The 10,364-nt window shown below is 42.4% G+C and overlaps 1 protein-coding gene across 2 annotated transcripts in view; it reads right to left on the bottom strand.

Moving 5' to 3' along the window:
• Window positions 1–693: 693 nt before the first annotated feature.
• Window positions 694–10,364, bottom strand: part of fancm (FA complementation group M) — a 46,198-nt gene continuing 36,527 nt past the window's right edge. The window contains exons 14-24 of one of the 2 annotated variants that reach the window (XM_061696862.1): window positions 7,112–8,609; window positions 6,161–6,252; window positions 5,796–5,861; window positions 5,608–5,706; window positions 5,279–5,444; window positions 4,663–4,769; window positions 3,861–4,279; window positions 2,876–2,969; window positions 2,226–2,565; window positions 1,152–1,449; window positions 694–965 (exon numbers count right to left, since the gene is read on the bottom strand). In XM_061696862.1, coding sequence (XP_061552846.1) covers window positions 818–965; window positions 1,152–1,449; window positions 2,226–2,565; window positions 2,876–2,969; window positions 3,861–4,279; window positions 4,663–4,769; window positions 5,279–5,444; window positions 5,608–5,706; window positions 5,796–5,861; window positions 6,161–6,252; window positions 7,112–8,609 — 3,327 coding nt within the window. In that variant the 3' untranslated portion in view covers window positions 694–817. Of the gene's footprint in view, window positions 966–1,151; window positions 1,450–2,225; window positions 2,566–2,875; window positions 2,970–3,078; window positions 4,280–4,662; window positions 4,770–5,278; window positions 5,445–5,607; window positions 5,707–5,795; window positions 5,862–6,160; window positions 6,253–7,111; window positions 8,610–10,364 lie in introns of those variants that run through there. The other variant, XR_009769821.1, reaches the window with a different exon arrangement.

Below are 10,364 nucleotides of genomic sequence, written 5' to 3'. Positions count from 1 at the left end.
TGATGGAAATAAACTTTTCCATCATATTAAAATCTTTTGGAAAGGGTCTGTATATTATATATCTCCTTACATTTTCTGTACCACTTATCCTCACTAGGGTCACGGGCGTGCTGGAGCCTATCCCAGCTATCTTCGGGCGAGAGGCAGTGTACACTCTGAACTGGTCGCCAACCAATCGCAGGGCACATATAAACAAATAACCATTCGCACACACATTCACACCTACGGGCAATTTAGAGTTTTCAATCTACCTACCATGCATGTTTTTTGGATGTGGGAGGAAACCGGAGTACCAGGAGAAAACCCACACAGCCACAGGGAGAACATGCAAACTCCACACAGGCAAGGCCAGATTTGAACCCAGGTCCTCAGAACTGTGAGGCAGATGTGCTAACCAGTCGCCCACTGTTCCAACTCATTGGACAGCAATGATACATAATTAGAATGAAACAGTAGTGCATAATGTAATCCATAACATAAATGACACACGATAGAATTGGATGTCAAAAACACAAACCATACAGTTGCATACACAAATAATAGTTTTTAATATTCTTTAACATTGATTGGGATTTACATTCTGATGGCTGCAAACATGATAATTTTCTTTCTGACAAATATTCACATTTCAGTGCCACATCTTGAATTCCTAACAGCACAAGGTGCTTCCAACATTAAAAAAAAAAACCTCCATAAAATAAATAGTATGCATATTACACAGCTACGCAAACTGAGGTTCGTCAGTTTGTCGTGCAAATGGTTTGAGCTCATATCCTGATGATGCTCGTGGTGCTAACATAACAAAAAAAAGTAGCAATTAGACTCTGAGTGTGTGTGTTACCGTCTCGCACGACTTTCCTGCGTTTTCCATGAGGGAGGCGTCGCAATTGTAGCGTAGGAAGTGGTAGAGCTCCTCGGCCCTCGCTCTACTCATGCCGCCTCCACGCGCCAAGCTTTCAACTGAGCTGTGCACACAACGTTCTTAAGTTAAGTACACAAAAGGCTTTTTTTTTCAGATGAATACTGGTCTAAAATCAGGGTTTAGTTCCAATTTTCACAGAAAATGGGGGGAGAAAATCCTCTCTCACTCTCAGCATTTTTCCCAATTTATCAGTGTAACACTGTGCTGATTCAAGCCACTAAACGTTTACCTGTTGATGAGCTGGGCGACGGATCCGAAGTGGCGGCTCATGTTAAGCGCGTGGACGTAGTTGACGGCAGGGATGCTCAAGTAGAGCTGAAGGGCCTGCTGCCCGTGCTGGCCGCTCAGTTCCGAGGAGGGCGGGGCGAAGGCCTGCCCCTTGCGCCGTTCCAGTCGCGCCAGCTCGACCAGCAAGGCGGCGCTCTGCTCGGAGCCGTCGCTCCACAGCAGGTGCACGCCGGTCCGCACCAGTGCCACCAGGGTACTGTCATAGCAGTGGGTGCGCTGGAAGGGACGGGATGCATCACCTGGAACACATATTGTCGTTAAGCTTGACCCTTAACGTTACGTGCATCTGTTGGTCTTTGACAGATCATGGGGGAAGCTTGAAACAGTGAACGTATAAAACAGCGTATACATTTTTATTATTTTCTTTATGTCTTGGGTAAAATATGGCATCACATTGTTTGAGAGATGTTTGGTTTGAAACAAAAAACACAGTTTCGCTTTTGTCTGAACCATTGATTTAGGATTAATCATTCATTTATTAACATCAGACAGGCTATTAATACATTTGGATCTGTAAGATCTGTAGTTCATAATTTGATATAGATAATTATTACAATGCTATTCTTGGCTCAGGTCAAAACTGACCCAGAACATACACTGAATAAAAATATAAACACAACACTTGTTTTTGGTCCCATTTTTCATGAGTTCAACTCAAAGACTTGTTCTATATACACAAAAGGCCTATTTCTCTCAAGTATTCGCAAATCTGTAGATAATCCATCCACTTCACATGTGCGGCATATCAAGATGCTGATTTGTCCGCATGATTATTGCACGGGTGTGCCTGAGGCACCCCAAGAAAAAAGGCCACTCTAAAATGTGCAGTTTTCTTCTCATGGGGTGTAATAGGAGATTTGGAGATTGCACTGGTTGTTTGTCTATGTGTCCTTCTATTGACTGGCGACCAGTCCAGTGTGGACCCCGCCTCTCGCCCAAAGTCACCTGGGACAGGCTCTACTGAGAACAAAGCGTGATAGAAAATGGATGGACGATGTGACATAATAAGACTGACCTGGCTTGGTTCTGTCTTTCTCCACAATGAAACAAACGCGCTCGAAGCGCTCCTGCAAGCTGCTGACTCTCTCCGCCAGCCGCTTGCGGTTCTGGAGGGACGCCAGATCCGACTGGGCGTGCCTCTCCACGGCCATGCGGGCGCTGACGACGAAGTAGCTGCCGTCCAGCGAGCACACGTGGACGATGGCGCCGTGACACTGGCGTAGGCTGGTCACAAGTTCCACGCCGCTGCCGAGGCAGCGACTGTCCACCAGGATGCACACCGGACTCTCCGTAATGGACGGGCCGGGTCCGACAGGATCTGGGATAGTGGATGGAGGCTCCTGGATGGTGGAAAACTACACACAATCTGCATTTCATTTCGTTGTCTTGTACTTGTGACATGTAATGACAATAAAGTGGAATCTAATCTAAGATCAATATGGCCAAGTCGACAATCATTAAAAAATACAAATGAATTGTTTTGTTTTATTATTAATAGTGGTCAAATTCTTTGAACACTAGTACGACAGGTCAAATGTTACTTGAAATATTGCCTGTACAGTTTAAAAAACAGGAAAGTTTCCACTATTTCCTATCATAGGATTTTTTGAAAATATGAACTAATTGGATGTTGTTTTGTTTTAGCATTTGTTTTTTTTTCTGTACCTGAGGCTGTTTCTTAGTTACATCATCTGACTCTGATGTGTCAAAGTCCAAGTGGTCATAAAGTGCATGTTGATTTTCTATCCTCTGGCGACACCTGCAGGAGGAAGCAAGCATTAAATGAGTTCATTGGGCTCTGGGAATCCTCTATGAGCTTTTTTGATTCCATTAAAAACTTTGTTGCCAAGCAAGACAGCAGCACCTACCAAAGCAAGTAAACAGTCTATCAGATGTATTAAAGTGTGGAATACTTAACACATGAAGATCAAGTACATGAGGTCATACCACATTATTGTGTTTGCGTCTTATGTTTATGCTCCCCGCAGCTACGTGACTATTTTGTTCCGCCCAGTCTGCATCGCTTGTTGTGTTTCTCCACACAAATCAGAGACTAAAACGATTGGTAAAGTGCTCAGAACTACCAATCAAAAAAAAAGGCAGGGAAAAATCGTAATAATAAATCAGTCATCCATTCATTTCTATTGCATTTGTTCTCATTAGAGTCACGGGTGAGGTGAAGCCTAGCCCAGCTGACAGTGGACAAGAGGCGGGGAACACTGGGCTGGTCGCCAATCATAGTAATAAACTATATATAGAATACATTTTTTTATGTGTTCAGACTTAAATCTGTCATATATCATCAGATCAGGTTGTAATGCATTGATCTTATTGCCTTTTGTGATCAATTCATTAATTTTCTATAGCGGTTGTCCTCAATTAGGTTCGCAGGTAAATTGGAGCCTATCCCAGCTGATCTTGGGCGACAGGCCACCTTGGACTAGTCACCAGCCAATCGCAGGGCCCATATAGACAACCTTGGGTTTGGACAAGCACAGGGAGAACATGAAAAATCCACACAGGAAGGATGGAGATCAGATTCAAACCTGGAAACTCTCAACTGTAAGGATATTCTAGCCACTACTCCACTGTGCTGGCCTGTCTCCTGTGACCTTCTTATTATATTACTGATTAGTTTTTCAGATGTTACCTTTCTTGTTGTTGTTGTTCTTCCCTCACTTTCCTGCTGAGCAATGACACCTTGGATGTGATGGTGTAAGATGAGGAAGAGGAGGATTTCTGTTGCTGCAGAAGCTTGACGGGCTTTGGGGGTTCTGAAACATCTGCCTGCTCCTCATCCTCGCTTGAATCTACCAAGCGGAGAACACGGCCACGCTTGTTCCTCAGCTTTGCGTGACATCCTGCAAGAGTGCCAGTTTTTGCTCTGGCTTTGTGCAAGAAGACACGGCGTCGTGTGGCGTATTGCCTCCTCCCGTCCACGCAAAAGTCCTCCGGCATCAGCTCCAAGGCTTCCTCAGAGCTCTCCTCTTCCTCCTTTTCCTCCTCCTCCACCTCTTGGCTTCCCACCACAAAACTGTCCTCTTTGTAGGTTTCGTCCTGCTCTGGCACCTGCAAACAAAAGTGGCGGCCAATTGCGTCATTTGCACAGGTTCCCGCAGGAACAAGCACCTGTTGCTTCTTCAAGGGTCATGGGGAAATCTCAAAATAGTCAAAGCAAAAGCATGATGATTATTTTTTCATGTCCTAGATAAATAAAACACATCACATTATTAGACGTGGAACATATTGTGTGTGCAGGGAAAATGAACAGTAACACAGGTTAAAGTGTTCAATATTGTTGCTGTATGTGCATCACACTAAAAGATGGAATCATGCCCCTCATGAGTCTATTCAAACTGAACATTAATATCTTTGTAAAAGAGGAACTGTTGACATACTATCGCTCTTGATTCGGATGTCATTAGATTATGCAGCTGAGTATGCTGTATTACCTGGGAGAAGATATCAGCGTTGTGAAGGTTTTTGTAGGACATTTTAAACCTTCCAGGAACAGTCGGGCTTCTTAAAGACTTCAAGTATATCCCATGCATCTCAGACTCTGATAGATAAGAACAAACGTGAGCGTCAGAGTGGAACGAGACAGCGGGGAGGAAAAGTTTATCTGAGAGGAGACAGAGGGCAGCGAGAAAAAGGAGCGCTACAGCAAAGTCGCGATTGCGGAGTATGACGGTGCGGTGTCCTGGTAAATCAATGTTAGCGTGTCTATTTTTGTCAGTTTGAACCATGTATTCTCAAATTGTATAACAATGCAGCAATGAACAATCTTCTTGACCAGTGGTGGTTTACATCTCCAGCTTTAAAGAAACAAAATCTAAAGGGGACATACTGTATTATGTAAAATACAATTTTTACTGTTAGTGTCGAAATAGTTGGGTCTCTGGAGAACCTATTAATTGTGAAATTAAATAAGTACATTTTAAGTTACAAATATTTCTGAAAATGTGTCTGTGAGCAAGCTGAACTCCCTTTTTGCTTCCATTTTCACTTATTGAAGATGTAATGTCCAGGTATCAAAATACTTTTGTGTCAGTAACCATGGCAATCTACCATTCAGTCCCTGAGACAGGTGTGCATTGTCCACCACGAAGCCATCAAGAGAACAGTTCTGCTCTTCTCCATCCTCTTCGTCAGACGAAACCACCGCACCCTCCTCGTCATCCGACAGCATTGCTTCCTCGTCCAGGAACTGACGGCCCTTTCGACATTTCGTGCGCTTGGGGAGAAAAAAAAAAACAAAGACAGAAAATGCCAAGGCTGAAACCAGTGTTAATTATAGACATGGCATTTAAGGAGGAAAAGGTGGCATTTGAGGGAGGGTGGGTCGGGTGGGGGTGGGGGGGATTAGTTGGTTGTTATTACGCAAATGTGAGGAATACCTTAGTGTTGATTTGGTGGACTGGTTGTATTGTTCTTTTGCATGCGAGCACACGCTCGGTCTGGAAATCATCGTCATCATCAGCTTCAGTTTCTTCAGACTGGAGACACGGGTGACAAAAGGGGTCAGCTGATGTGTGAAGGTGTGAATGCTTAGACATCATCACATGGCTAATGAAGACAGTCTCACCGTGTTAAGTACAGTCACGCGTTTCCTCCTCACAATTGGCGAGTCTGCATCAGAGAGGATCGTGGACTGGAAGACAAAAAACACATTTAGGACATGGACTGTACGTCAGTGAAAAGCCATCAAGAGTACCGGTTTTGCCAGAATGACTCCATCGCTGTGCTATTGTGTTTAGGCAAAAACATTCTAACTACTGATTCTTCCGACATGCCGGTTGCCGTGACAACCAAATGTTCCTCATGACAGCCTGAACAATCTGAACTGATCGCGCTCAGATCACTGCTTCTTTGTCCCTTATTTGAACGTTTACTATTGATTAAATGAAGTATCGGGTCTGTGTGTGTGTGTGTGTGTGTTTGTCTTCTCACCACTGCCTCTGGAGACGACAAAAGGTTGACCTTGTTTGCGTGTCTTCTCTTATGGACAACATCATCATTATCGCTGTCTATGGTGCACGCCGCTAAAATAAAATGTAAGAACGGAAACATTTATATGCTGACATAATAGAAGCTTTCACACTCAACAGTCAGAACATGTACAGTATACAGTGGATGTAAAAGGTCTACACACTCCTGTTCAAATGCCATGTTTTAGCCATACAAAAAAAATGAGATACCTAATTTCAAAACGCCATTAATGTGAACCATCACCTGGAGAGCTGAATTGGAAAATCCTTTTGAGAGCAGAAGTCAAAATAAACAACTGGGATAATGTGGTTCCACAAGTGTGCACACTCCATAACTGGCATTGTTCATAATTAATCATTTAAACCAAACATTCAAATTCCTGTTAAATGGGAGTCAGCATACACCTGCTACCATTTAAAGTGCCTCAGATTAACCCCAAATAAATGTTAGATGTTTCAATAGGCTTTTCCTGACATTTTTTCTCTCTTTCTTTCTTTCTTTCTTTCGCGCAGAAGCCTGAAGGTTTTGTACTAACACAGACTGGTATGTGGAACTGTTCATAATTCCTCCATTTTGACGAAGGCACCAGTTCCAGCTGAAGAATCCAATCCTATTTTCTGTTTTTGTGCACAGGTTTTGGTATCAAGGAAGTATGCTGAAGTGAGTTGAGATATATACACATATTCATTTAGACAGATTGTGTTTTCTATAGAAATTACAAAACTTCTGAGGTTGCATTAATTACTCACTATTTGCAGCAGGGCTCAGTCCCCACCCCACTGAACACACGTTATCCAGTCACTTTTATTCATGATCGACGCCTAGAAGTCTCAGGAGTTGAGTAAATAACCACCCCTGGCCACTATATCAGGAAATACAGTAACTTCTAAGCCTTAGCATGCGTAAACAAACCTTGATAAAGGTCAGAATCGGACACAATGGCACATTCGTCCTGAGTTTCCACTACTGACTTCGGCCCATCTTCTGGTCGTCTTCGTTTCAGAGTACTGAGTGAGAGGCGAATGGCAGCGGCCCCGTCAGAACCCGGTGAGGCCACTGGTGAAGGCAGCGGGCCCGCCTTCGATGTCAACAGTGACGCGGGATGAATCGACTTCCGTGCCGAGAGCCTCAGAGGTGTGGAGAACTTGGACTGGGTACAGTATGAAGGTGCAGCGGGCCTGTGAAAGCTATAAGGAGTGGACGAATTGGATGCACGTGGCGAGGCTGCCTGCTTCAGAGGCCGCGGGACGGTGGTGTTCAATGACACGGCGTCTTCTTCCTGTTCCGAGTCCTCCAGGGAATAGCCAAGGTCGAAATTGACCGCAAAGTCCAAGCTGTCAAACGACTCTGCACTTTTTGACACCGTGGGAGAGCCATTCCCTTTTTGCTTTGACATTGTTGCACTATTAAGTGATGCTGCTGTGTTTTTAATTCCTGCGTCACATGTCTGTAAGTGAGCCAACATGTCCAGGGTTCTGTTAGTAATGTCCTCCACACTGGGGGAAGTACAGGGCTTGACATCACCTTCCGGGGTGCAGACATCCGGGATGGTGAGCTGCAGGAAGGCTTCGTCATCGCCAAACAGGTCCATGCTGTCGTCAATCTGGTGGGCGTCCCATGCGGATTGCGCATTGGTTTTCAAGTCTTCCACTGTTTCCTTTCTTTCACCAAAACTCTGCTCATGGTTTTCACCTTCACTATCTTTATTTGCGCCTTTATCCTCAAAGACCTCATCCCAGGTTGGACTACTGACTGACTGCAGTTCCTGACGGATTCCCTCCTTATCTCCTGGAGACACATTTAAGACCGCCTCAGGACAGCCATTATCAGAATCAATCACTATCACTTCATCATCATCATTATAATCATCATCTACATCCAAGGTAAAGCTGACGTGGAACGGCTGAGAAGGATCAGGAAGAGGAGGGCGTGTTGAGTCAGCCATGAACATGTCTAAATCCGCGAGAGGCGGCGGTGATCGGGACAGGAGCTCGACCACATTGGCCAAGATGGCTTTTAGGTTCTTGTCTCTTCCCGGGATGCCAGAGGTGGGGAGACAGGAATTCCATTTGGGGAGATAGAACATGGCCTGAACTTCAACATCATCTTCATTGTCCCTACTGATCTGCACCTCCTCATTGTCGGGGGAATCTAGTTTTAGGACATCTTCAATGACAATGACAGGCTCGTCATTGTTCAACTGAGGTTCAACAGAGAGATCTATATGAGGCTTCTGTTTAATAAATAATCCTTGTGCATTCTTTGCTTGCTCATTACTTCTTCGGTGTTCCAACCCAGACACTGATTGAGCAACAGTTTTTGAGCAGGTGTTTTTCTTTGTCTTTAAATAGCCACGGGCATCAGCTTTGTTGAGATATGGAGATAGTTCCCGCTCGTAAGCACAGTCCTCCTGCGGAGAAGCACACACAATTGCGGTCAACCAATGGACTTTCTAAGCCCCTCATTCGCCACGCTTAGAATCCAGCTGCTTTATTGGTACATGCAGTATTTACATGGCTAGCTAGGAAGTAGATGAAGCCCCACACAATATCAGACTGAGACTGAAATTATTAGAAAGTGTTCCTTTAATTTTTGTTACATTAATATTTTTATATTATATACTGCATTTATATCTTTAATATATTTTAAAATCCATATTTATTCATCAGACCAAATTTGATTAACAAGTGCATCAAACCTTTATAAGAAAACTAGAGGGTTGATAGAAATATTTGCACGGGGGAGGGCGGCTATTTATTGCCCCTTCAAAACTAATTGATAGTAGGTTTTCAGTAACTCTATGAAAATGCTATGCTATTACTTACTTTTCCTCCCTTTATTGATGAAGTGACATTAAACAGACCTGTCACAAATAAGAATTTGCATCCAGTAGTGCTGCAATTAGTAATCAAGTATTCTACTGACAATTCTATCGGAATAATCAAGTATAAGAATAAAATATATAATTTCTGCTTGGTGAAAGAGAAAATTAGACATTTCACTTAACAATGAACAACCACTTGGTTTCCTCTTTTAGATAATCAAATAAATAATAATATTATTAATAATATAATATAATATAATATAATAATATTATTAATAAATAAATAATAATTCTTAAATTCACATTGTCTAGAAAACTGTACTTTGTCTACAAACTATTTTCCTGTCTACAAACATTTATAGTGAGGCAATTTCAAAAACAAATATTGGAAGATTTCAGTTTAAACTTGGCATTTCTTGTGAATATCAAAAACATGAGGCATTAATTTAAAAAAGAAGAACACAACTTTCTCACGTTTTGATAAAGGTACAATTTTAACCCTAACCCTACAATTTTATTCAAACTGGGGTTATCTCAGTCGCTAGAGGGCACTATGTAAAAATATTACGTACGTCAAAAAGTGGCAAAGAAAAGGACACGAAGAAGAATGTAGTTTCATGTCAAATAGATGCTGTGCTGATCGACTGGTAAATATACAGTGTATAAAAAAGAAATACAGTACAAGACTGATTCTCGAGAACATTACACTGATTAAACCAGACTGAAATGTATAGGCCAATGTAAAGCCCAGACAACGCACGAGCGGCCCGAAGGGTAACTATTTGCATGATCGCTCTCAACGCTAGCTGCTAATGCTAACAAAAACAAGCATACGTGACGTCAAGCTGCATAATTCCCACAAACCAATGTGATTTTTGTTGTTGTTGTTGCAATAATTAACATCCTTATTGTTACGTTAAATTTCGTTGTCATTTCTGTGTATGTTAACAGTGTTTCTTGGAATATATACTTTATTTACTCAATACTCTGCATCTTTTTGCACAATTGTCAAAAAAAAATACTAATAATAATGTACCGGCATTACCAGATTACTAGCAACCTTTTATTGCTCAGTGACTGTTTTTCTCAATGTCGTTATGTCTCAAAAGTATCCTCTGTCAATTGACTGTCTGTCGACGTACTAGAGTGGCTCCAACTACAGGAGACAAATTCCTCATGTGTTTTTTGGACATACTTGGCAAAATAAAGATGATTCTGATTCTGATTTAGCTGTCACATTTATTGTTGATTTATGTTGAACTGTTTTTTGTTTGTTTGTTTGTTTGTTTGTTTTTTAATGAATCCATTACTTTAGGTAGTGTGTGAAAGAATGACCTCTTG

Source organism: Phycodurus eques, chromosome 14 (genome assembly GCF_024500275.1).
Source record: "Phycodurus eques isolate BA_2022a chromosome 14, UOR_Pequ_1.1, whole genome shotgun sequence".
NCBI lineage: Eukaryota > Metazoa > Chordata > Actinopteri > Syngnathiformes > Syngnathidae > Phycodurus > Phycodurus eques.
The sequence above is the reverse complement of the archived record's forward strand: the minus strand, read 5'-3'. Positions and strand labels throughout refer to the sequence as shown.